Source organism: Humulus lupulus, chromosome 2 (genome assembly GCF_963169125.1).
Source record: "Humulus lupulus chromosome 2, drHumLupu1.1, whole genome shotgun sequence".
In the NCBI taxonomy this organism is placed as follows: domain Eukaryota; kingdom Viridiplantae; phylum Streptophyta; class Magnoliopsida; order Rosales; family Cannabaceae; genus Humulus; species Humulus lupulus.
Window position 1 is genome coordinate 167,401,675 of NC_084794.1, and position 27,323 is coordinate 167,428,997.

The following is a 27,323-nucleotide window of genomic DNA, read 5'->3' on the forward strand; positions in this document are numbered from 1 at the left end:
TAGGGCCGTAGCGCTCATACGCGAACCCATAAAACTAGGTTTTTCCCATCAATGTTCCCAAGCCAAAACTCTTCCAAATCAATACCCAAGCACACCCAAGTCCCCAATTCTACCTAGAACTTCATATAAATAGTATAACAACTTATGAACACCATAAACACACCCAAACACTCCTCCAAACTCAAAATCACAAAGTGGTTTCAAACTTTACAAAACTTAAACCACAAACCAAAAAACTTAAACCACACCAGCTAATAACCTCAAAGATGTGTAGAACCCTTACCTTGAGTAGAAATTCATCCCTGAGCCTCTTTCAAATTCAACTCCAAGCCCAAATCCTTTGATTCCCAAGCTGAATTTCACTCGAATAATCCACAAGACAAAACACAACTCAGCTCTCAAACCATAACATTTATTAGCTGAATTCCACAAAATAACCACTTAAAATCCTTACCTCAAATATGTAGAACACCTCTAGCTTCCTTGGTTTGATTCCCCACTTGATCCCACAAGATCAGAGGTCTTTCTTCTTTTTGGTTCCTGGATTTCTCTAGAGCTCCCAAAAATAACCCATGTATAAGCCAAAATGAGAGAAACGTATCAAACCTTTCTTCAGCCAAAGCCTATCTACTACTATAGCCATATGACACAATTGCCCTCCCCTCTAACTTAGACTCTAACTAATCCTCAAGGGCAGCCTAGACTTTTCCTTAACCTCTTGCAAGAATGCCACATTCCCATTTATAACAACTGTCCTCAAGAGTTACCTATAGTCACTCAAGTTACCAAAATGCCACTAACCACTAATTATTCCCACTGGTGACTATCTGGATAAACCGCTCCCTAGGACTGTCTCGGGTCGAATGCTGCAAACATAAATATGTCCACATAATAATGTGGTCTCAACAGTTATCGCAAATAATTGCATTTATGCCCTAACGTGCCAAAATTACAATTATGCCCTAACAGAATAGACAGGGCCCGCATGCTTATCTAATACTCATAAACATGCATTTCACATATCCATATAATCATAGGATCATTCATATCACATAATCATGCATTTTCCCCATTAATTCACATAACTTCCAATTATGCCCTCCTAGCACACTAATCAAGGCTCTTAAGCCTTATTAGTAATTTTGGGTCGTTTCAACTATGCCCTCCTTATAAAATTTTCTTCCTCGAAATTTACTCGAACACATCAGATATTAAACCTTGTACCTCTGACTATAATTCCCAAGGTTCAACACCTTTACTCTTACTCTTCAATAACACTCATACGTGAGTAACAATCTTGGTTCACAAGATCTTGTCTGATAACTATACTTTCGTTAACCTTTGCTTGCACATCAGATTTGCAGAAACTCCAAGGTCTGCTTAATTCATCAATGGTTGCTTTATTGTCTTATCATCAATACTAGAAATACCTGTGAGTCATCACCCCTACTAGGGTGAGACCAGTTTATAGGCCCCCGACCTAACCCTTGGTATAACCTCAGAATTCATGTTGAATCGAGAGTCAGAACTCCCCTTTGTTTCCTAGAATATCGTACTTTTCCTTGTCTGCACTTACTTGGAGAGATACTGTAATGCCCTGGTTACCCTAGAACAGTTACGGTGAACCGGAAATTTGACCCGTTACCTGAGTCCTTTGGTTAAAAACGTGATCTAAGTGTTATTATCAAGTTAAGGTGAAAAATTAACAAAAAGGAAAGGATATGTTTTATTTAATGCATAAAACTGTTCATGGGCCCATAAAAGATTTACAAGTTATTTACAACTAAAAATTGTCATTACAGTTTCGAAATTACAAACCCGCCAACCTAAGCGGCAAAAATAGGGTAAACCCCCTAGTTCCTCTGAGAACTCCTTGGCCGTGGTGGTCAAGCGGCCGCATATGTACACATCACCACCTAAGCTCTCCACTCAAGGCTGGGTGAGCTTTTCTTTCCCTTTATCTGCACCACATAGCACCCATGAGCCAAGCCCTAGCAAGAAAACATAATAAAGCATGATATAATATCAACAATGATCGTAATAATCATTCAGGACTATCAGTCCAAACAAATAGGTGATAGTCACAAAAGTCACTAAGTCGGGGTCCAGCTCCCTTTAGCCCTTGTGACGATAGGGTCACCGGGGCTTAATAAACAAGTGAACTTTTATTAGTTCGAACAAGATAGGTGCATGGTGACTAGTCACCAACATATCCTTCCTCATGATCTTAGTGTCATAACCCTGGAACAGCGTTCCCTAGCCATGCGACAAACAGTCACCGAGGCCTTAAGCCCTGGCTATAGTAACTAGTCTTAGACTAGACAAGCGCTTATAAGTTCATCGACCTTAGGGTCAGTCCAGCGTTAATGCCTTAGAGCCATTCAACGCTGCTATCGATAAGATCTAATCTTCATTTGGCTCAGCATTCATGACGCTATGCCATTTATGACTCTTTAGGTCAGTGTCCTTGACTAGTCAGTACATATACAAGTATTCAACATTCGCTAGCATTTAATAGGCAATCCATGTCCACATTTATCAATCAACATGCCTCAATAACAATCACGCATGTCATATATACACAGGGTGCAGTTTTCTTACCTTTGGTTCGAGTGGAAATTAATATAAGAACGACCCTTGAGAACGATCAATCTTTTAATTCCTTGACGGTCGCCTGGTCATAGCCAAAATATAGGATTCATCAATGAAAATGATTAACAAAGGTTCCCAAACCAAAACCTAGCCTCTGAGACATCGAATCCTACCAAACTGAGTAGTAGGACTGATCCTGAGGCCTAAGGCTTGAATCCCCAAGCTAAAAACTCATTTCTGGCCAAAAATGCCCTATGGGCCGCGACCCTCCCTAGCTGCGCCGCGGCTCGCCCCTTATACAGAGGCGGCCCTTCCCTGCCAACCAACGTGGGCCGCGGCTCACCAAAGCCATGCCGCGGCTCATTATGCAAAACAGCAAGGAACCAGACTTTTCTCCCCTGCGTTCCCCTTGAAACCAACCCTTTAAATCAATCCCAAACATCAACCTAACACCTAATTCAACCCCTAAACTTCATCTACAACTCACCCTCATCAAAACCCAAGTTAAACACCACCCAAACTTCCACTAATTCCAACTATCCACCAAGAAATCACAAACTGAAAACTTAAACCAAAACAGAGTAAAACCAGAAAACTAATGGCTGAAACTTACCTCAAACTTGAGATTAAACCCCCTTCAATGGATGAACCAAGTCTACAAACTCCAATCCTTGATTTCCTAGCTTGACTCCTCAATTTGGGCTCAAAAACTCCAAAGGAAGACAAAGAGAAGGTGATGTATGGGAAGGAAAATTCTTACTCTGTTTTGTTCTGTTCTTCTACAGCCAACTAAAGTCTCATATAAACCCAAGCCAAATGACCTAAATGCCCCTAGGTCACTTAAGGTTTCTAAAGTCATCCCAAGGGTAAAATTGGTATTTTCCACCTATCTTGTTAATCATAATTAACGCTTTCCAATTCTTGCTAATCTCAATATTCTCAAATACCAAATATTCTTATCCCGTTACCCTCTAATTCCCCGTAACGCTCTATTCACCAAAACACCCCGAGACTCACCCCGAGCCCCGAGCTTAAGCCTGTTATGACCAAACCGATAATTTATATTTAAAGATCATCTCATGCCGAATAACTCGAACCAATCCACATTATAATGTGGCCTCACAATATACCATTGACATGCAAACAAATATACAATTATGCCCTCAATGGGCCAAATTACCAAAATACCCCTGTAAACAAATGTGGACCCACAAGCATGCATTTAACATCATATTATAATATAATTCTCATAAACATGCATATATTCATTTAATGGCATAATTAAACAAGTATGGCCCTCCTAGCCTACTATTCCCGCCATTAAACACATCGGAGAATTCGGGGCAATACAAATACAAATCTCTCATCCTGGAACTTTGTATTCCAAAGTGAACAAGCTACAAGTTCTTATGTCTTTTCAGATAGGCAGACACTTCTGCCTTACAAATTCCAACAACATCTTTGGTTTTCCCTTAAACCTATACTAAACCGTAGTATCCACTACCTTTCCTTTCTTTATATAGCTTAATACTCCTTGCTTCTTATCTTACCACGTCCTATGCCGTGTCACCTTAGCTGTACTCCAGCGTTCGTCACTGTGACCATTCCATCAAAGGATTATACTTTCCTGGATATCTCGAATATCCGCACATTCCATACATACTCTCTTAATTAACTGTTAAGTCTTCAGATTGCCATTCCATCTGCAATTAACCACTAACTCCACGTTTCCACTGTATTCTCTTTGTTCTTTAGTTTCTTTCCAAAACTTAGAAACCTATAGAGTTCAACCTAGCATTATCAATTCTCTGCTCCATAACCAGTTCACACGAACCAAATTACATTAACCCATTCTGCTGAGTTATAACCTCCGTTGTCTAATCATCTTACTTAAAGACTGATGTGGTTCATTCCTATGATCCACCACCATATCACTTTATCTTCCAATATCTGAGCATATTAAATTTTGTCACCCGCTTAAACCTTCCAGTACAACATACCCTAAGAGGTGGAATGACACCCACTTAGAATTCCCATCTCCACGCCAAACTCCTGTCATACCACTCATCTGATCCTTGTACCTTAACTCGTATTACATTCATAGGGTTTTCCTGTCTCCACAAAATCATCACTCTGGATTCTATTGTCAAAAGAGATACATATCTATTTATCACCACGCACCGATGCTATACCAATCTCAATCGTTACCTTGTTCGCTCCACTGTAGCATGTGGCATTCTATTCAAGTAACACACACCTCCCAAGTAAGAGATCTGTCTCCAATTAAATATCCTCCTCGTACACTCGAGGATTTCTAACATCAACCTCCCATCCATTGCGTTTCACTAAATTTTGGTCTCAAGGTTATTTTTTCTTACAAATGACCAAACGTTCAAAAAATACCTTATACTATGCATACACTGCCAACTTAACGTTCCATGTATATCGACCATGTCCCCATTCTTTTACCTCCCGCGAGGCTCGACTCATCCTCTCGTCAGTCGGAGCTTGGGCGCGTCTTAACCTGTGATGTACCACTCACAGTTTCACATCTTTATCAAAAATTAGGTCCTTCATGCTACCCTTTTGTATTCAACCATAACACGCATATTCCTGCTGTTGCGGATTTTCCTAAGTGTGTGCAAGTGTACACAATCGTTGAACAAGTAGTATATTGAAAGTAATTTTTATCGTCTCCTCAAGAATTGCCAAACAAATATTGTAAAAATCAACATCAAACAATTGGGGGTACAATTAAATATATATATATTATAATTTAATCAATTGAACTAAAGAACAAAAAGAACTAAACAAGAGAATTAAAATAGGTCTTTGACAATAAAGCTAGAAAATGACGAATTGTGATTAATATTGTGATAAAAGTTAGGCATATCAAATCCCCCTAATTTGTAATTTTACCCTTGATGTTGCAACAAAGTTCATAGCAAAGTTCTCTTGTAACTAGGATTTCCAATTTAATGCACATGTCATTTTTCCAAATGCTCATGTTAAAGTTCCATTAATTAAATTCACATATTCCTATGATAATTTTGATTTCAAGAACATAATTCCAAGCATCAATCCTTCAAGTTTGTAAGGTGAATAAAATATCCCTAAGTTATTCACTAATCAATAACAAAATTATCAACATGCATCAACCAAGCATTTCCACTAATTTTAACCCTTCCGGAATTAAGACTAGCTTGTCTTTCACCTAAGTTTATCATTCTCAAGCAAGAAATTTGCACAATAAAAATAGCTCAATTGAACAAGAGAAAATTTTCATAAAACATTCAACACTTTGGGGTTGATTACAAATTAGGGTTCATCAATATCCCTAACACAACAATTTAGTTCATAGTCAAAATACCTAAATCACTACAATAAATACTCAACATTGTCTCAAGAGTTCAAGACGGAAAGAAACAAAAGGGAAATAAAATTATAAGAGAGTAGAGTTTAGAAAGACAAGCCAAATTGATAGAGATATTCTATTCTTTGTCTTCTAACTCTTCTTCTTCTTCTTCTAGCTTCCTTCTCCTAGGTTTTTCCCCTTCTCTTCTTGATGATTTCAACTAAAAAATGCATGAAAAATCTCTTCAATGGATCATGGGTGGCTGGTTCTCTTTCCTTTTTCTTGGAGAAGAAGATGATATCTTTTTGGGCTCACATAGGGTATAAACCCTCCCTTTCTCTCTCTACACGTGGGGGACCACATCCTTTGCCTTTTTAGAATTTTGCAGCTCCTTTCCACCTCATCTAAGTACATGCCAAGTGCGCAGACTTTATGTTGTTGGCTGCCCACACTTTGCTACAGAAAAGTTGACTGATGTTTCAACAATTGCCAGAATTTCATCTCCAATATGATTTCCTTACACATGCTTCACTAAGCTTTCCAAGCACCCTCTCGCTATGCCTTCAAAATAGATACCACATTTTTTTAGAACATAATTCCATTATTTTCCACAAGAGTTATCATTAATTAAAACAAATTACACAAACAAAGTTAAGAGACAAAATGACTAAAACCACACAATAATAACACAAACACTCTATTTCACTTAAATTTTTAAGTCCAAAAGCTCAATTAATAACTCTAAAATATAGAGTTATCACACCCCCAAACTTAATCTATTGCTCGCCCCGAGTGATGACTCTAAAAATAAAAGACAAGAAAAGAAACAAAGAAATCTAACTCAACACAAGACACACACACAAAATAACAACTTAAGACGACATAGCACACCACACAACTATAACCGACACAACCCACAACACAATGACTCAAAATAAAACAAAACTAGGAATCAATTTGGAAATGGTCATATCAATGTGGGAATAGAACTCTCAAATCAGTGATTAAAAAGATAACTCAAGTGTATATGCAAGCCAAGTTCCTTAAGTATTAATATGCTATCAAACCAAGAATCAAGTGTTTACCCTTAAAGTGTATACATAGCTCTTCCCAAACATTCTCAATTCTCCCTAAAATAAATTAGAACTTGATCCTAAAGCCTAATTATTGTCTCCATAAGTTGACTTAATGATTCCCTCTCAACTAATGTAGACAAACACTAACCAAGGATCAAAAGGTCTTTAACAATCTTGTAGTGTAAGGCTTAGGTGCGGGTGGTTAAAATAAGTCATTTTAGGCTCAATTCCCTTTAAAAACAACTTAATTTTCCTAAGACCAAGTAAGAGCTCACAATCACTTCCCCAAAAGATTACCCCCCAAAAATCAAAGTCACGCTTGCCATTCTTCTTTATTGCTAACATAGACAGAAATAAGAAAGGAAGAAAGGAAATGAGACATAATACTTTTTTTTTATATATAAGATGTTACACCCCCAAACATGCTTTTAACTCTTTGGATATAATTTGCAACTCTTTGATGATTTTTTTTATATATATAGGGGATGCACTCTTTCTTTACAAATACACCTCTTTTTTCTATATAAATATCTAAATTTAAATAAAACAATGGTAGTGACACAACATGAGATCCACTCCCTCCAAACATAAAATGAGATCCACAATAAAATACCATTCACAAAGGCACACTCCTCTCAACCTCTCTCATGATGCAACACTCAACATATATTTAAGAAAAATTAAGGTGCTCAAAAGGTATGGTGAATGGATATGTATATAGCTAGGCTAGCATGTGGGGAAGAAAGAAAGGGAGTCTAATAAGCTCAATGGGGTGACTAGAAAGGCTCAATGGAGTCTAATAAGCTCAATGGATAAAAGAGTATATAATGGTTGGCTAGAAAGGCTCAAATGTTCAAAAGATGGCCTAAATCATGTCCTTGGTTTGGTGTTGTCTAGGATTTCGCCTCAGGGGAACCACTAAGCAATTCTAGAAACTTAAGCTCTCCCAAAAATCTAGCTAACTTTATAAGAATAAGAAATTATTGGTCGAGCTATGCACACAAAATTGGGACAAATTCTCATTATGGTTGAATTAGCATAAAAAACTTTAAGTACTAAAGGCTCGCTCATACACAAGATTTAACAAATGATGCAATTTTGTTTTCTGACATGTTATCATCGAACCATTCCACATTTAAACACAACCAATACAAGAATTGGTTCCATTATAACTAGACTCAAGACTCAAGACTTCAAACAAAACACACCTAACAATACCTAAAACATAAGAAACATATAGGAAATTAAAACAAGACAGCAGTTATAAACAACACACACCCCCCCCCCCCCCAAATTTAAGGGAGAGCACTGTCCTCAGTGCATAAAATCAACAGAACAAAAAGAACAGATAAAAAAGATAACATAAACAGAACAGGAAATGAAAATGATTGTGGAAAATAAGGAAACTCCCTCTACTCGCCATCCTCCTCCTCGTCGGAAGAGGCAGGTGCAGCGGATGGTTTAGGTGCATGCCACCGCTCCATGATGGCCTCAGGAAATGGTGGAAAAAGCTCGCGGGGCCGGAAAGATTGACGCAATACATCGTCACGCTGTAGTACATAGCCCCAATAGGTGTGCTACTGGGCCTCCATATGATGCATCATACTCAGCATACTTTACTGAGTGGCGTAAAGCTCCGCGACAGTGGGGTTCGAAGGCACAACAGAGCCATGGCTAGATGATAGCGATGGGGTAGAGGGCGGCGCTTGCTCTCTTGGAATGGAAACAACTTGGGTCACGTTACTAATTGTATGTGCATCAATGTAATCAGTAGAGTAACGTTGTTCATCATCCGGAGATAGGGGCACACCCGCATTGCTACATAAAGTAGTGATCAATGTGGGAAAAAATAACGGTCCCTTGGTCTTGATAACACCCAAGGCAACGAGCTCCTTGGAAATGAGCTCCAAACTTCGGTGAAACATTCCATTGGGTGCCTGGAAAAGTAACTTTGGCCAACATATTGGAAAGCTTTGGCTCACTTTGCTGAGGGGCAACGTCCCCATACTCAGCCGCCTCGATATTGGGCAACCCAAAAACAACACTGATGGCCTGAGGGGCATAGCTAACTTGCTTGCCTAGACAGTGACTTGTCTCAATTTCTATGAGACAAAGTTGGCATAGAATTCATTGATCCAAGGAACAACTGCCTTGCGAGGGGCTGTACAAAAATTAAGCCACCCTCGATTGCTAATCACATTGGTCACATAATCTAGATTTCCATCAGTGGGGAATGCTCTCTCAAACCAAATATCGCGCCCGATAAGTTTTCTGAATTTTTTGGTAGCCCTCGGGGATATAAAATTTGCAACAACAGGTGATTCATCTGTCACGAGCTTTTTCTTTCTATTTGATACTTGCTTGCTTCGAGGCATGATGCTCAATAACAGTAAAGTGTGATGCCCAAAGAGCGGAAACAAGAGTGATATAGTACCTTAGAGGAGCAGGGCACCCTTGTTAAGGCACTATGTTGTTGCAAAATTTTCGTGAGACCCAATGAAGTGAATACAAGGAGCTGCCCAAATCTTGTTCAGTGGTGAGAGCGGGTCGGGGGCGTGAGTTTGTGGCCGCGGGTCGGGGGTGCATGTTCGGAGCTGGTGGGGGCCATGGGTGGTGAGATCAATATGGGAGGTGCGGTTGGGAGTTTGGGTTTGGGTTGAGAATTGCGAGGGGTTTCGGTCGTGAGTTGCTTGGAGGTGGCGACAGGGTCGTGGGCTCAGATCTGTGGGTTTCTGGGATGCGACGGGTAGGAGAGAGTGGGTCGGCTGGGAGGTGTGGTTGACGGGTTGCTAGTCGGCTGGGTGATGGCTAAGAAATGTGAGGGGTTTCGGTCGTGAGGTTTGGGAGATGGGCTGGGTTCGTGGTGGCTAGGGGCGGCTGAGAGGGTTGGGAGGTGTGGGTGGTAGCTGGGTGTTTACAGAGAAAAGGAGATGATGAAGATGATGGGCTTAGGGTTTCAAAAATGGATTAGGGGAAATTTTACTCTTTGTCTTTTAACAACTTTGTTGCAACATCATAGAACTTTGCTGCAGCAAAGTTAAGTCAGAGAGCATACTAATTTTTATGTTGTAACATCATGGAACTTTGCTGCAGCAAAGTCAAGTCAGAGAGCAAGCTAATTTTGATGTTGTAACATCACAAAAATTTGCTGCAGCAAAGACAAGTCAGGGAGCATGCTAATTTTGATGTTGCAACATCATGGAACTTTGCTGCAGCAACATCAAGTCAGAGAGCAACTCCAATTTGATGTTACATCGCCCAAACTTTTCAACCCCTTTTTAATTCCATTTTTCTGCAACCATAAACACATTAAACCATCAAAATTTGATGTCCCAAAGAAATATATTATATACATATATATTTTTTTCTTTTTCATATATTTCTTTTTTTTTTGTCTTTCTTTTCTCTTATATATATATATATAATATACATCTATATAAAACTTGGGTTGCTCTACAATTAATTCTCAAAGTTCCACAGCAACCCGAGTTTTTACATATTCTTCAAGGATCATCCAAAGAGATTAAGCACTTGTTTCGCTCAACCTCACCTCCCCAATAATGCTTGATCCTTTGGCCATTAACCTTGAATTCCCTTCCGGAGCCTTCTTCATGCAATTCCACTGCTCCATAAGGATACACCTTAACCACCAAGAATGGGCCCGACCATCTTGTCTTGAGCTTGCCTGGGAATAGTTTCAAATGCGAGTTAAAGAGCAAAACTCACTGGCCTTCTTCGAACACCCTTGGCTGAATATGCTTGTCATGCCACCTTTTTGTTTTCTCCTTGTAAAGTTTGGCATTTTCATAAGAGAATAAGCGCATCTCTTTTAATTCATTTAACTGCAACATTCTCTTTTCTCCTGCAAGTTGAAAATGCATGTTGAGTGTTTGAATAGCCAAATAAGCACGGTGCTCAAGTTCCATTGGCAGGTGACATGCTTTTCCAAACACCAAACGATATGGTGACATCCCCAATGGTGTCTTGAAAGCTGTTCTATAGGCCCACAACGCGTCATCTAACCTCTTGGACCAATCCTTGCGGTTGGGACTCACCACTTTCTCAAGGACACCTATTATCTCTCTATTGGACAACTCAGCTTGCCCATTAGTTTAGGGATGGTAAGCAGTAGCTATTTTGTGCTTCACATCATATTTATCCAATAAGCTAGGCAACACTTTGTTCACAAAATGGGTTCCCTCATCACTAATGATTGCCCTTGGAGTGCCAAAACGAGTGAAAACATTCTTCTGTAAGAACCTCATGACATCTTTAGCATCATTAGTGGGAGAGGCAATTGCTTCCACCCATTTTGAAACGTTATCCACAGCTACCAAGATGTATAAGTTTCCATAAGATGGAGGAAAATGGCCCATAAAATCGATACCCCACACATCGAACAATTCAACTTCAAGAACATTAGTTAAGGGCATCTCATTCCTTCTAGAAATATTACCAACCCTTTGGCATTGATCACACCTCAACACAAAACCATGAGCATATTTGAATAAGGAAGACCAAAAGAACCCACATTGAAGTAACTTAGATGCGGTGCGCGATCCCCCAAAATGACCACCACAAGGTGAAGAGTGACAATGATGTAGGATATCCTCCATCTCTTGCTCGGAAACACATCTCCTAATCATTTTGTCAGTGCATTGTTTGAACAAAAATGGCTCCTCCCAGAAATAGTCCCTCACATCATGCAAAACTTCTTCTTTTGTTGGCTTGTCAGATCTGGAGGCAACAATCCACTAACCAAGTAATTAGCAAAATCCGCAAACCAAGGAACAACATGAGATTGGTTGACCTCAAACAATTGCTCATCTGGAAATGTCTCATTGATGGGCACTAGAACATTGGATCCTTTTTTGCCTTCCACTCTTGACAAATGAATCCACCACTTGATTCTCGCCTCCCTTCCTATCTTGAATTTCCACATCAAACTCTTGAAGTAAAAGAACCCATCTAATTAAACGAGGCTTGACATCCTTTTTATCAATCAAGTACTTTATAGCGGAGTGATCTTTGTATACTATCACCTTAGTGCCCACCAAATAAGCCCAAAACTTGTCAAAGGCAAAGACAATAGCCAAGAGTTCCTTTTCCGTCACTGTATAATTAAGTTGAACACCTGTCAAAGTGCGGCTAGCATAATAAATGGAGTGAAATATCTGGTTTCTTCACTGCCCCATAACAACTCCCACTGCATAGTCGCTAGCGTCACACATTAATTGAAAAGGCAAGTCTCAATCCGGAGTTACAATAATTGGTGCTGAAATCAATCTCTCTTTCAACTCTTCAAAGGCTTTCAAACATACTTCATCAAAGTAGAATGGTGCCTCTTTCTCCAATGGGTTGCAGAGAGGCTTAGAGACCTTGGAGAAATCTTTTATGAATGGCCTATAGAACCCGGCATGCCCAAGAAAGCTTCTAATATGCTTCACCGAAGTAGGAGGAGGGAGCTTCTCAATAACTTCAATCTTAGCTCGGTCAACTTCCATTCCTTGCCTTGATATCTTGTGGCCCAAAACAATACCTTCCTTAACCATAAAATGGTAATTTTCCCAATTAAGAACAAGGTTTGTTTCTTCACATCTTTGCAAAACCTTGGCCAAGTTGCTCAAGCAATCGTCATACGAATCGCCAAAAACACAGAAGTCATCCATGAATACCTCTAGGAACTGCTCCACCATGTCAGTGAAAATAGGATACATCTCTGAAATGTGGCAGGAGCGTTACATAGACCAAAAGGCATTCTTCAAAATGCGAAAGTACCATAGGGACAAGTGAAAGTGGTCTTGCGCTGATCCTCTGGAGCGATTTCAATCTGATTGTAATGAGAGTATCCATCTAGAAAACAATAGTACTCTCTCCCTGCAAGTCTGTCTAACATCTGATCAATGAAGGGAAGAGGGAAGTGATCTTATCGAGTGGCCTTGTTCAGTTTTCTGTAGTCCATGCAAATTCTCCACCCTGTCACGGTTCTAGTGGGTATCAACTCATTGTCTTTGTTTTCCACCACTGTAATCCCACCTTTCTTTGGCACACACTGGACAGGACTGACCCATGAGCTGTCATAGATGGGATAAATAATACCTGCATCAAACTACTTGATAATCTCTTTTTTTAGCACTTCTTTCATGATAGGATTTAGCATTCTTTGACCTTCAATATACCATTTTTTATTGTTTTCTAACATAATCTTATGCATGCATAGAGAAGGACTAATGGCCTTTATGTCTGCAAATGGTCCACCCAATGGTCTTCTTGAACTTCCTCAATACATCCAGCAACTTTTCTTCTTTCTCCATACTTAACTCAGCTGAAACAATCACAGGTAAGGTGGAGGACTTACCCAAATAGGCATATTTTAAGTGTGAGGGTAAAGCTTTAAAGTCCAACTCCGGAGGCTCTTCCACTGATGGTTTAGGGGCTGCGAAAGACCTCGAAGAGAGCTCCAAAGATTCAAAATTCTTTCTTGTATGCAATCCTTATGAACTAGCTTCTAGCCAAGCCAAGTATTCGTCCTCATTATCTGCATGTGAATCAAACATCAAGAGTCTCTCTAGAGGATCATCAAAATTGTTTTCTAACTCCTTTAAAGCCAAAGAATCTACCACTGAAACCACAGAACACTCTTCGACCTCATCTGGAAATCTCATAGCCTTGAAAACATTGAAAGTCACCTGCTCATCTTGAACCCTCATAGTAAGTTCACCCTTTTGCACATCAATCAAAGTTCTACCAGTAGCTAGAAAAGGCCTCCCTAGAATGATTGCTACCTCCCTGTCTGCCTCATAATCCAACACAATGAAATCAACTGGAAAAATGAACTTATCAACTTTGACCAAGACATCCTGAATCTTCCCATCTGGATAAGCAAGAGATCTATCTGCAAGCTGTAGAGTCACCGTGGTAGGTCAAACTTCACCAATCCCCAATTGTCTATATACACAGACATAAGCATCAAATTTATACTGGCACCCAAGTGACATAATGCCATGCCACAATAAGAATTACCAATGGTGCATGGAATGGTGAAACTCCCAGGCTTTCATCTTTGGTGGCAACTTGTTTTGCAAGAATGAGCTACATTCCTTGGTAAGAGCCACTGTCTCAAATTCTCCTAACCTTCTCTTCCATGTAAGAATATCTTTCATGAATTTCACATAGTTAGGCATTTGCTCAAGTGCCTCTACAAGTGGGATGTTGATATGCAACTACTTCAACATATCTAGAAACTTCTTGAATTGAGAATCCAACTTTTGCTTCTGAAAACATTGAGGAAATGGAGGTGGCTTCTTTGAAATTTAGCTTTCTGGTTGACAATGATGCGGCATCCCTGCAGCATTCTGGGCAGAGGCAGATTTTTGTGCACTAGGAAGTTTAGCATCTTTTTGGAATTCCTCATTTATTTGGATTGAAGAGGGCTCACCCTCATGCCCAGACTCAGTCTTGTCCTTCTCCAACTCTTTTCCACTCCTCAAAGTGACAGCTTTACAATGTTCCTTCCCCACAGTCCTTGGATTCTCAGTATCACTTGGCAGTGTACCGCGGGGTCTATTTCTAAGCTCATTAGCTCGTTGCCTAACTTGGTTTTCTAAGTTCCTCAATGAAGCCGCTTGGCTTTGAATTATGGCTTCATTCTTCACTATATATTCCTTCAACATGTTCTCAAGAGAGCTAGATTGCATTGTTTGTGTTGTGGTCTTTGTTGTGGTGCTTGAGGGGGGTAACCCGGTGGAAAATTTGGTCTCGGAGGCATCTAAGGATTACTAGGGCTAGCTCCTTGATTACTCCATGAAAAATTGGGGTGTTGCCTCCATGATGGGTTAAAGGAATTAGAATAAGGACCATTCCTATTTTGGTTCCCCATATAACATACAACTACCGGATTAGAAGGACAGTTATTAAAAGTAGGACCCTCACCACAATACTCACAAGAAATGCTCTCCAATTGCCCCATTTGTGTCCCCATAGGCTGCCCCATTGATTGATTCATCACTATATTCATTGTCTTGAGCATATTAGAAAAAGAAGACACTTTGACCGCCAAAGAAGTGATGGCATCTACATCATGAATACCGGCCACCTTTCTACCGGTAGACAATCTAGAAGTGGGCCACTGATAGTTGTTGTTAGATATTCTCTCAAGGATTTCATATGCCTGATTATATGAGCAAGAAGAGCCCCGTTCGCTGAAGCATCAACCACCATCCTAGTATGAGCATTAAGTCTGTTATAGAAGGTCTCCATTTGGATGCAATGAGGAATGCCATGGTGAGGGCATTTGAGTAACAACTCCTTAAACCGCTCCCATGCCTCATATAAGGATTCTTCATCAAGTGGTTGAAATTAAGTAATCTCATTGCGGAGCTTGGCATTTTTAGTGGGAGGAAAATACTTCATCAAAAACCGCTCAACTAACTCTTGCCAAGTACTCACAGAATCAGATGGCAAAGAGTTCAACCAAGCTCTGGCTTTGTCTCTCAAGGAGTATGGGAACAACTTTAGTCTCAATGAATCCTGTGTCACTCTGGGCAGCTTGAAAGAGTCACTTACTTCAATGAACAAGCGAAGGTGAAGGTGAGGATCCTCTGTTAGCATCCCACTAAACTAACCCACAGTTTGAAGCATCTGGAACATGACTGACTTCAATTCAAACTATGCTGCCTGAATTTCTGGTCTGACGATGCCTGGATTGAGCTCATTGAAGAGGGGGAGAGCATATTGCCTGATAGCACGGTCTCTGTCATCAGCCAAAATAACTGCATTTTGCCCATTGTTGGCAGCTACTCCCCCTTGAGCTACTCGATCTTGAGCAACTCCTGCTAAATTTACTGGTGGATAATGAGCAACCCCTAATAGATTTGCTGCCCTCTGGGTAGCTCCCTGCTGAGCCCCTTGCTCAGCATCCATCACTACTACTTCCCTTTTTGACTTTTGTATTCTTTGCCTTCTTCTAAAGGTATGCTCGATTTCTGGATCAATGTGAAGTAGTTAAGGGTCTTGATTCTCGTTCATACACTGTATAAACTGGAAATTGCACGAGAATCACCCAAGTTAGCACAAAAGAAAGAAAATTAAACCAAATTGCAAGACAATCAACTTTACAATAATTGACTATAAGCAATCCCCGACAACGGCGCCAAAAACTTGATGTAGATTTTCCTAAGTGTGTACAATTGTACACAATCGTTCAACAAGTTGTATATTGAAAGTAATTTTTATCGTCTCCTCAAAGATTTCCAAACAAATATTGTAAAAATCAACATCAAACAATTGGGGGTACAATTAAATATATATATTTTTAGAATTTAATGTATTGAACTAAAGAACAAAAAGAACTAAACAAGAGAATTAAAATAGGTCATTGACAATAAAGCTAGAAAATGACAAATTGTGATTAATATTGTGATAAAAGTTAGGCATATCAAATCCCCCTAATTTGTAATTTTACCCTTGATGTTGCAACAAAGTTCATAGCAAAGTTCTCTTGTAACTAGGATTTCCAATTTAATGCACATGTCATTTTTCCAAATGTTCATGTTAAAGTTCCATCAATTAAATTCACATATTCCTATGCTAATTTTGATTTCAAGAACATAATTCCAAGCATCAATCCTTCAAGTTTGCAAGGTGAATAAAATATCCCCAAGTTATTCACTAATCAATAACAAAATTATCAACATGCACCAATCAAGCATTTCCACTAATTTTAACCCTTCTGGAATTAAGACTAGCTTGTCTTTCACCTAAGTTTATCATTCTCAAGCAAGAAATTTTCACAATAAAAATAGCTCAATTGAACAAGAGAAAATTTTCATAAAACATTCAACACTTTGGGGTTGATTACAAATTAGGGTTCATCAATATCCCTAACACAACAATTTAGTTCATAGTCAAAATACCTAAATCACTAAAATAAATACTCAACATTGTCTCAAGAGTTCAAGAAGGAAAGAAACAAAAGGGGAATAAAATTATAAGAGAGTAGAGTTTAGAAAGACAAGCCAAATTGATAGAGATATTCTATTCTTTGTCTTCTAACTCTTCTTATTCTTCTTCTAGCTTCCTTCCTCTAGGTTTTTCCCCTTCTCATCTTGATGATTTCAACTAAAAAATGCAGAAAAAATCTCTTCAATGGAGCATGGGTGGCTGGTTCTCTTTCCTTTTTCTTGGAGAAGAAGATGATATCTTTTTGGGCTCACAAAGGGTATAAACCCTCCCTTTCTCTCTTTACACATGGGGGACCACATCCTTTGCCTTTTTAGAATTTTGCAGCTCCTTTCCACCTCAGCTAAGTACATGCCAAGTGTGCAGACTTTATGTTGCTGGCTGCCCACACTTTCCTGCAGCAAAGTAGACTGATGTTTCAACAATTGCCAGAATTTCAGCTCCAATATGATTTCCTTACACGTGCTTCACTAAGCTTTCCAAGCACCCTCTCGCTATGCCTTCAAAATAGATACCACATTTTTTCAGAAAAATTCCATTATTTTCCACAAGAGTTATCATTAATTAAAACAAATTACACAAACAAATTTAAGAGACAAAATGACTAAAACCACACAATAATAACACAAACACTCTATTTCACTTAAATTTTTAAGTCCAAAAGCTCAATTAATAACTCTAAAATATAGAGTTATCACCTACATCACCAAGCGCTAATCAATTCTCACTCTGTCTTCTGAACTTCTGATCTGACACTATCCATTCAATTTAACTTCAAGTTTTATTGCCCTTCTAATTGCTGGTGTAGCTACCTGCGGAGATACTTATGTAATAGATGACGTGGTTAGTGACCTTGATGCGCTCCCTATCCTTTAGACGTTCCTCAGTAGCTTCTTTGAGGCTTCAGGTCAAACCTCTTCATACCTAACCCCCTTATCTTCTTGTAGCATTATTCTGAATACCCCTGGCGAGACCAAACTGACACTTCTTGGAGCTTTTCCTGTGACCTTGCTTCCTTAGTACTAACATCATCTGCGTAGTAGTCGTTCGCATTCCACTTCTAACTGGAGAGTAGTCCAACATACCACCAACAAATCTGAAGGTGACTTGTTCACACTGTCCTTATATTTTCTCCTTGTAGAACTTACCTATGTTGTTGAAGCTTGAATCAGTTAAGAACCTTTGTTACCAACTCATCACACCTTACTTGGTACAAGTAGTAATTCCTGAAATGTCTCTTTCCTTGATCCTCAGCTGGTAATAACCAGATCGTAGATCAATCCCTGAAGATATTGCCCTGTCTTGTTACCGGGCATTTAAACTCTTCATCCTTAACAGACGGTGCCAACAATTCCCACAATATGATGCTCTGTCCGATTCACCCCGAGGTCAAACTTCTTTAACTGCTTCAGTAATTCTTTCTGTCAAACCATTACCATCTTCCATAATGTCCCCAATACCAAACCTATCCGTAGCCCAGTCCTGAAGCGTACCCAATCCTTCCTTGTATACCTATCTAAATCTCTACTGGTTAGCTTAGTTCCCATTCTGTCCAATTAATATTCTCCAAGCGATATCCCCCACAATCCATGGTTGTCTCTTAACAATTTAACTCTCACTCTGACTCATATCAAGGTTCCCATATGGCAAGCTCTATTTCTCTCACTACAAACCTCTTTACTACTTGTATTCCAATTCCTCTTCCAGAAGTTTCTAATTCCTCCTCAACAAATACTAATACCTTCAGCCCCTCCCATAGTACCCTCGAGGCATCTTCTCTTTGTCTGAATCTTTCTTGAGACATTCTCAACACTGAACTCTTCCAGCTCGTTATATAACCAAAAACGTGAACTATCTAGTCAACTGATCGTCTCCGAGGAACTAGCCTCGGGCTTTGAACATAACAAGGCATTCCAGTCTTCCATTCCCTAATCATGAGAAATCCATCCTAGCATATCAAATCATCCCATGTACAAGTCATGCCCTCACTTGGCATCTTTCTAGATGGCGTCTCCTGCCTCTGGTGCATAATAAATAACCCCACTGGTTCACATCACTGCCCTGACGACTATCTTGCAAATCAGACCCCCTTCCTGTCAAAACCAGGAGCCATAAAATTTCCTTGTGTTCTTCTGCTTCGATTACCGAGAATCTGTCCTTACTAAATTCCACCAATGGAAATACTGTCATGTGCATCTCTTGCCCTACGACATTCATGCCTCATACTTCATTCCATATATCTCAAATAACATGGTCCTCTCTGCTACCTAATTACAGATAAAGATCTCATACGTTGGAGCGGCCTTGACGCTTGGGACCCTTCTAGAGTTTAATCCATAAATGAGTCATCATTTCCAGCCATCCCCGCCTGTACCAATTTCCCAAAATGAATTACCCAACTCACAAAACTCATTGACATACACTGTTGTTACCTTATCATTTCAAATCAGGTTTATAAACCTATTAGTCTCCACATCTCAAACTATGTCTTTATAACTTTTTTTTATCAAATCACCATTCGAGTTCTTTCTAACCCATCATGCCAATACCCCGGTCTAAATACCCTTTCCTGGTACCCTTCTGTCACAAATACTTAGCGCAACTCCTTAGTCGTTATCTCTCATCTTCATATAACCGAGGATGGAATTAGCTTTGCCCATCCACCATCCAATTCTTAGGCAAACCCAAACTTTCCTCAAAACCAGAGGATAACGCCTTTTAGGCCTTCCCAATAATACTCTCATTTGTCTGTATTCCCATATTAAACCAACACTGGTAATCTCACTATCAAAGTACAAAAAGCAATTCCTTCCCCAGAAAAGTATGCTATCCTTCCATCTAGTCTCAGCTATTAAACCCCACAGCTTACTCACATACTAGCGAACACCTGCTGCGACCTTCAGGGGCAGATGGAGGTTTCCAATCCCACTATCATCTGTAACCCCCCATAACACAATGCCAAGTCCACTTAACAATTCTGGACGCAAATAATTTGAATTCAACCGCCACTGTTGACTAAGCTCCTTAGCCATGAGGTCCACACTCCGAACCAATCCACAACCAGGTCCAAATAACCACAATAATCATGCACACATAAAGCATAATAAACTCTAATCCATAATTCTATACATTTAGCTACCAAATTTCATTGCTACCAGGTACATTCACACTTTACCATGCTTCCTACATACTATAAACAGGTACAACATATAAATTCAATTCAGGCAGTTAACCACATACAATCAGTATGCAAACCATTATCCAAATATTCATTCACATGCAATAGCAATGCTGATCAGCATGCCTCAATATCATCACACAATAGTCAAGGGCCAGGCCCTATCAGTTTCTCATGCTCCCTACAGTCATACAACATAATACATTCATATTTCAATCAAGAACTTAAGCACATAATCTCATATATTCAATTACAGAACCCTGAGTCGAGCTTGTCTTTAGTAGCGAGTGTACATGTCCAGCATATATTCAGGAACCCTTAAACCTAGGACGCTCTGATACCAAGTTGTAACGCCTTGGATAACCAAGACAGTTACACTGTGTGTTTGAAATAGTGCGAGACTTGCTAATTAAGTCATTTAAATAAAAATGTGAATTTAGAGACATAAACGGGCTAGGTTTAAAATATTTTGGTTATAAATGAATAATTATCATTAAAATAAATGTTTGGTACATGAGATCCCAAATCAAGGTTTAAATGACATAATTACAGGATTTCCAAATGTTATAAATAATTAAAGCCATTCTAATGGCAAAATACAAAGTTTAGGTCTCCGTCCCTGTACAAACCCTCGACCGTGGCGATCGAGCAGCTGATAATGTACCCCTCGCCCCCAGAGCTCTCCAACCCATGGTCGATTCATCTTACCTTTGCCTTTACCTGCACCACGCAGCACCCGTGAGCCGAGGCCCAGTAAGAAAACATAATATCATAACACAATCAATATCAGCAACCAAGTAGTTCACAGAGCATAACCAAATGATTTACAAGACATTAATCGATTACCAAGCAAGACATAACACTCATTCAATTCAGGACATTAGTCAATAACCAATGATCTGGTTTCCAGATATTCAGCATATCATATACATCAAAGTAACAATAGTATATATGTTAAGCAACAACTAGGGTCGATGCCCGTAGGCCACACCCTCTATTTAATTCATTGTCTTTGGCTCGCTTAGGCCAAGCCCAGTGTTCACCCCACTGACTCTGGCCTGCTTAAACCAAGGTCAGTGATTATTAAGTTGTCCTCGGCTACTAGTGGCCGAGCTGCGCCCTGTGCACCAATATTGTTCCCGACACTCTTAGGCCGTGTATTTAATGTTCACATGGCATAATACCATCGTAAAATAATGCATACAAGTATAGGGAGCCCTTAGTCCCAACATATTTACACAACCAGGTGCAGTTTCTTACCTTTAATTCCAAGTGCTTTGATTAAGAAAGACGACCCCAAAGAATGATCTTGCCCCAAGCCCAAGCATTTATCTAGTCACAACATACATAACACTCACATTACTAATCAATTCATAATCATTTCTTGGAACCAATCCCATACTCTCGAGACCTTCCGTTTCCCTACAAAAGGTAGCGGAAGCGTCCCCCGAGCTCCCTGAGCCAAAACCCTAAAAACTCAATTTTCCCCTTTCCTGAAATTAGCCTAGCGCCACAGCACAACCCTATAGGGCCGCGGTGCCTTGAGTGGTTCCCTCCTCCTGATTCAACCTAGCACCGCGACACAGAAGAACAGGGCAGCGACGCTCATACGCGAACTTAGAAAACTGGGTTTTTTCCCAGGATTTTTCACAAGCCAAAACTCTTCCAATTCAATACCTAAGCACACCCAAGTCCCCAATTCTACCTAGAACTTCATATAAACAGTATTAAAACTTATGAACACCAGAAACATACCCAAACACTCCTCCAAACTCAAAATCACAAAGTGGCTTCAAACTTTACAAAACTTAAATCACAAACCAAAAAACTTAAACCACACCAGCTAATAACCTCAAAGATGTATAGAACCCTTACCTTGAATAGAAATTCATCCTTGAGCCTCTTTCAAATACAACTCCAAGCCCAAATCCTTTGATTCCAAAGCTGAATTTAACTCGAATAATCCACAAGACAAAACACTACTCAGCTCCCAAACCATAACATTTATTGGCTGAATTCCACAAAATAACCACTTAAAATCCTTACCTCAAATATGTTGAACACCCTCTAGCTTCCTTGGTTTTATTCCCCACTTGATCCCATAAGATCAGAGGTCTTTCTTCTTTTTGGTTCCTTGTTTTCTCTAGATCTCCCAAAAATAACCCATGTATAAGCCAAAAATGAGAGAAACGTATCAAACCTTTCTTCAGCCAAAGCCTATCTACTACTAAAGCCATATGACACAATTTCCCTCCCCTCTATCTTAGACTCTAACTAATCCTCAAGGGCAGCCTAGAATTTTCCTTAACCTCTTGCAAGAATGCCACATTCCCATTTATAACAACTATCCTCAAGAGTTACCTATAGTCACCCAAGTTACCAAAATGCCAGTAACCACTAATTATTCCCACTCGTGACTATCTGGCTAAATATATCCACATTTATGCTGCAAACATAAATATATCCACATTAGAGTGTGGTCTCAACAGTTATCACAAATAATCGCATTTATGCCCTAACAGGCCAAAATTACAATTATGCCCTTATAGACTGGATAAGGCCCTCATGCTTATCTAATACTCATAAACATGCATTTCCCATATACATATAACCATAGGATCATGCATATCATATAATCATGCATTTTCACCATTAATTCACATAACTTCCAATTATGTCCTCCCGACACACTAATCAAGGCCCTTAAGCCTAATTAGTAATTTTGGGTCATTACATTGCATTGCCTTGTTCTTTTGGGTTTACCTCTGTAGTGCTTGGTAAGTTCCCTTGAGCACGATTTGTCATCAAAGTAGCCAATTGCCCTATTTGAGTCTCCAAATTTCGAATAGATGCCCTTGTCTCAATCATAAATTGGTTCAGAACATCAGGCTATGCTTTTGGTTGCTTCATGGGTATTGAATGTTGTGGTGGTCTATTTTGTGGTTGATAAAACCCAAGAGGAGGATGTTGAAATTGTTGTTTGCTCTATTGGAAAGGCTTTTTAACACTCTGATTATTATTTTTCCAAGGAAAGTTAGGGTGATTTTACCACCCTTGGTTGTAGAACATGGAATATGGGTTATTGGTTGGCCTTTGGATATTTCCTATGGCTTGAACTTCTTCCATAGGCAAATTATTTAAATCCATTGTAGGACACTGGTTAGGTGGATGCACCATTCCACAAATTTCACACACACTTTGTAATTGCATGGCTTGAGCTGTGAGGTTATAATGTTGTGGTGGTCTATTTTGTGGTTGATAAAACCCATGAGGAGGATGATTGAATTGTTGTTTGCTCTGTTGGATAGGATACTGAACACTTTGATTATTATTTTCCAAGGAAAGTTAGGGTGATTCTGCCACCCTTGGTTGTAGAACATGGAATATGGGTTATTGGTTGGCCTTTGGCTATTTCTTATGGCTTGAACTTGTTCCATAGGAAAATTATTTAAATCCATTGTAGGACACTGGTTAGGTGGATGCACCATTCCACATATTTCACACACACTTTATAATTGCATGGCTTGAGCTGTGAGGTTAATGTGTTGTTGATGTTTCGTCAAGCATGCCACTTGAGTTGTAAGCATTGAGATGACATCTAATTCAATCATCCTAGCCACCTTCTTTGTATTTTCTCTCTCAGTAGGCCACTGGTAATTGTTCATGGCCATTTCATCTAACAATTCATAAGCTTCATTAGCACTTTTGCTGCAACATCTATTATGGTACGAGTAGTACCATTCAACCCATTATAAAAGTTGTGGACCAGCATCCACTTCTCTATACCATGATGTGGGCACTTCCTTAACAACTCTTTGAATCTCTCCCATGCATCATGCAGTGATTCCCCTTCCGTCTGGTAGAAATTATTAATTTCCCCTCTCAACTTTGCAGCTTTTGCTGGGGGGAAAAACTTTGCAAAAAACTTTTGAGAGAGCTCCTCCCATGTGGTAATAGAGTTATCCTGTAGGAAAATCAACCAAATTTTGGGCAGTCCTTTAATGAAAATGGAAATAGCCTCAACCTTATTCAATCATTGCTCACCCCATTCATCTTAAACGTCGCACAAAACTCTAAGAAATTAGCTATGTGCAAGTTAGGGTCCTTTGTAGGCAAGCCTCCAAACTGAACAGTGGATTGAACCATTTGCAAAATTGTTGGCTTAATCTCAAAATTGTTAGTGGCAACTGTGGGGTGTCTGATGCATGAATGCACTCCCATAATAGTTCGGAGTACATAATCTCTTAAAGTTCTTTCCCGTTGTTCAGCAGGGACCTCAACAGCCACTACCCCTTCGACATTGTTGGTGGCATCATTTGCTGCATTCCCTTAGTTTGCTGCCATCCTGACCTCAAACCTCTTATTCTTTCGGTTCTGTCTACAAGTTCTCTCAATCTTAGGTTTCACCGCTAATATCTCAGCTGTTTTACCTCGTCACATAAACCAAAACTACGTTGAGAAACAAGTATAGAAACACGTCATAATAACTTTTAAAGAAAATCCAAAGTAGAACAAGAATCAATTATATTTAATATTGATTAAATAATCCCCGGAAACGGCGCCAAAAACTTGATAGAAAAAATATAATATGTAAGCATACGCAATCGATTCAAGTAATATAGATAATAAATAAGAATTGTTCCCGCAAAGACTATCAATCAAGTACCAATAACCAATTCTAGCTTTCTATTTGGTTGTCGAAAATAGAGTGATTTTTAAACTTAAAATTGAAATAAGATGTGTTATTATAAAAAATTATTCAATAATTGAAAACCTACGGTATTAACTTCATCAACTTTTCAACCTATTAAAATTACTAATCAGCGCATATAATTCTTCAATTTCTATCCTAATAGCGCGTTAACTAAAACAATCCTAATTCCTTTTCAAGATAAAAAGATATCAACCTATATGTAAACTTTCTACATATCTGTGATAAGTTTTAGCATATAGCCGACATGAAGCATAAAAACCCTAAATGCTACACAAACCCTACAGGTACTCTCGTCCTATATGCAATTTATGTCTATATGATTATAGAATATTCAACTCTCTCCTCTCAGATCTCGAATCAAAATAATAAATTATGTAAATAGTGATCAATTACCCACACGCAGTAAGCACAAATCATATAGAGAGAGGATAGAAGAAGAAGAAATTATATGAACTTCATAGAAAATTAACAAATATCCAAATGACTACATTAAACCCTAGAAAAGATGTTTAGTTCATAATAGGCATGATTAAAATAATAAAATAGATGTTCAGAAATATAGAACTAAACTACTAAAATCTGAGATAAAAATTGAAGAAAAATAGAGTATTAGAGTTAAACAGCTGCTCATCCCGTAATGAAAAATAAAACTTCCTCCAATGACCTAACATTCCCGCTTTTCCCTTTTTTTGTGAGGCGGGTCATGACTTGCTCATTCTTTATTCGTGACCCATGTATTTTCGTGCACTTCACTCCATCTTTGGAAGTTCAGGCACCGCGACTTGATAGACCAAGTCGCGACTCATGTCTTTTTGGTCCCCTTTGTTGATTAGCCTATGCCTCCATGAGCGCCGGACCCAAGTGTCCAAGTCGTGACTTCTGGGATCATTTGTCCTTTCACAGTCTTTTCAACCATCGTTTAGCACCAGATTTATCCCGAATATTTTCAGCTCTCCTGAACTCACACAAAATGACCAAAAGCTCCCCAAAATACAAAATTTCGTCACTAAATCCACTCATTTCATCTCCATTCTCAAATTCATAGCAAAAACCTGAAAACAAAACAAACACAAGCATAATACCACACAAAACCCACAATTTGACTCGAAAGTAAGACTAAAACACACTCTAAAACTATCCTAAACTAGACTTATCACCTATTTGAATAAAAAAACTATAAAATTGAAAACACCAAAACATGCTCACATATGAATATTCATGTAAATACTTAAAATGACATAGAGTACTTGCAAATTTCATAGCGGAACAATGTCTCTTTCCTTTAGATTCTCTGTCATTTGATCCTTTCTGAATGCAAGGAATTGTCAAGAATCTAAACCACTTAGAACGATACCAAAAGCCTTCCAAGCCTTTCTCTAAAACAAGTATAACAAAGGGTGGGCAAGTACTCAACACATGAGACAAAATTTCATAGGGATAAGAAGAGATTAATGGACGACCAAGCAAGGAGATTCAAGTGTCTAGGTTTTCACTTACCAAAAAATGAAACAACACAATTTTTTGAAAACCCTAGATATTTTATTCCTTATATAGGCAACTAAATGAGTTTTATTTTAATTAAATTAATTACAATAATAAACAAAAAATCAATAGCTTTGGGCACCCCATACATCCATTTGGGTCCAATCTCTCTATCTTGATTTTAAATCTCATTTGGGCCTAAATTCAAAATATTCTAATTAATTAAATAAACAAATAATTATTCAAATTAACTAATTATAATTTGAAACATGATTTAATATTATTTATTTATATTGACACAAATTTGTCAATATTAATAAATTTTCCCAAAAGACTCTTATATTCCCAAATTCTTAATACATGTAAATCTCGTTAAATTGACCCAGCCAATTTGATAATTATAATTGACAATTAAATCAATTATTTGAGACTATTAAACTTGATTTAATAAGAGACGACATGGGGACCAGGGATCCATGAATACAAGTTTCAATAAACTCTCGTGAGTTTATTAACTAAATAAATTATCTCACAATTTATTAATACCTCATGACTCCACTATAGATTCAGAATTGAACTCTATTACTCGTATAAAGTCGCTATCCATTGTTTTGATCTATAACGTCTCAAATTACCTAATAAGGCTTAGGAGTTTGATTAGGCGGTCAGGATGGCAAATTGTGTGTTTATGTGATATATACGTGTGTAATTATATGATTATGTGAGTTATATAAAAATATGACTAGGTATGCATGTTTAGGTGTATTAAATATTCATGTGGGCCTATTTCTTATTAGAATGACAATTTTTGTAATTTGGCCCATTACGGGTATATTTGAAATATATGTGCATATATGTGATATATGTGTAAGACCTCCTTGTTATGTGGATATATTTGGGTTACTCGGCACAAGACGATCCTGGGGAGCAAATTAGCGGGAAAGTCACAGTGGAACCAAATACTCA

The 27,323-nt window shown here is 38.8% G+C and overlaps 2 protein-coding genes and 2 non-coding genes across 4 annotated transcripts; 2 read left to right on the forward strand and 2 right to left on the reverse strand.

Annotated features, from left to right (window-relative positions):
- Window positions 1-10,526: 10,526 nt before the first annotated feature.
- LOC133814911 (uncharacterized) lies at window positions 10,527-10,949 on the reverse strand. The gene is made up of 2 exons (XM_062247814.1): window positions 10,754-10,949; window positions 10,527-10,708 (listed from the first exon to the last, which is right to left on the reverse strand). The coding sequence occupies exons 1-2, from the start codon at window positions 10,947-10,949 to the stop codon at window positions 10,527-10,529; spliced, it is 378 nt and encodes a 125-aa protein (XP_062103798.1).
- Window positions 10,950-13,517: 2,568 nt separating this feature from the next.
- On the reverse strand, window positions 13,518-14,169 carry LOC133814912 (uncharacterized). The gene is made up of 2 exons (XM_062247815.1): window positions 14,158-14,169; window positions 13,518-13,925 (listed from the first exon to the last, which is right to left on the reverse strand). The coding sequence occupies exons 1-2, from the start codon at window positions 14,167-14,169 to the stop codon at window positions 13,518-13,520; spliced, it is 420 nt and encodes a 139-aa protein (XP_062103799.1).
- A 1,129-nt stretch (window positions 14,170-15,298) lies between these two features.
- On the forward strand, window positions 15,299-15,405 carry LOC133820416 (small nucleolar RNA R71). The gene has a single exon (XR_009886826.1). It is a non-coding gene; the product is annotated as a small nucleolar RNA R71 (small nucleolar RNA).
- Window positions 15,406-23,943: 8,538 nt separating this feature from the next.
- On the forward strand, window positions 23,944-24,050 carry LOC133820719 (small nucleolar RNA R71). Its single transcript, XR_009887119.1, has one exon. It is a non-coding gene; the product is annotated as a small nucleolar RNA R71 (small nucleolar RNA).
- Window positions 24,051-27,323: the final 3,273 nt, after the last annotated feature.

What these genes read in the sequence shown, in the direction of transcription:
- LOC133814911 (XM_062247814.1), bottom strand. Translation starts at nt 10,949, where the DNA reads ATGGAACTTGAGCACCGTGCTTATTTGGCTATTCAAACACTCAACATG. An exon ending in GCCAAGGGTGTTCGAAGAAG is followed by an intron (nt 10,709 to 10,753) that starts GCCAGTGAGTTT and finishes AACTATTCCCAG; the next exon opens with GCAAGCTCAAGACAAGATGG.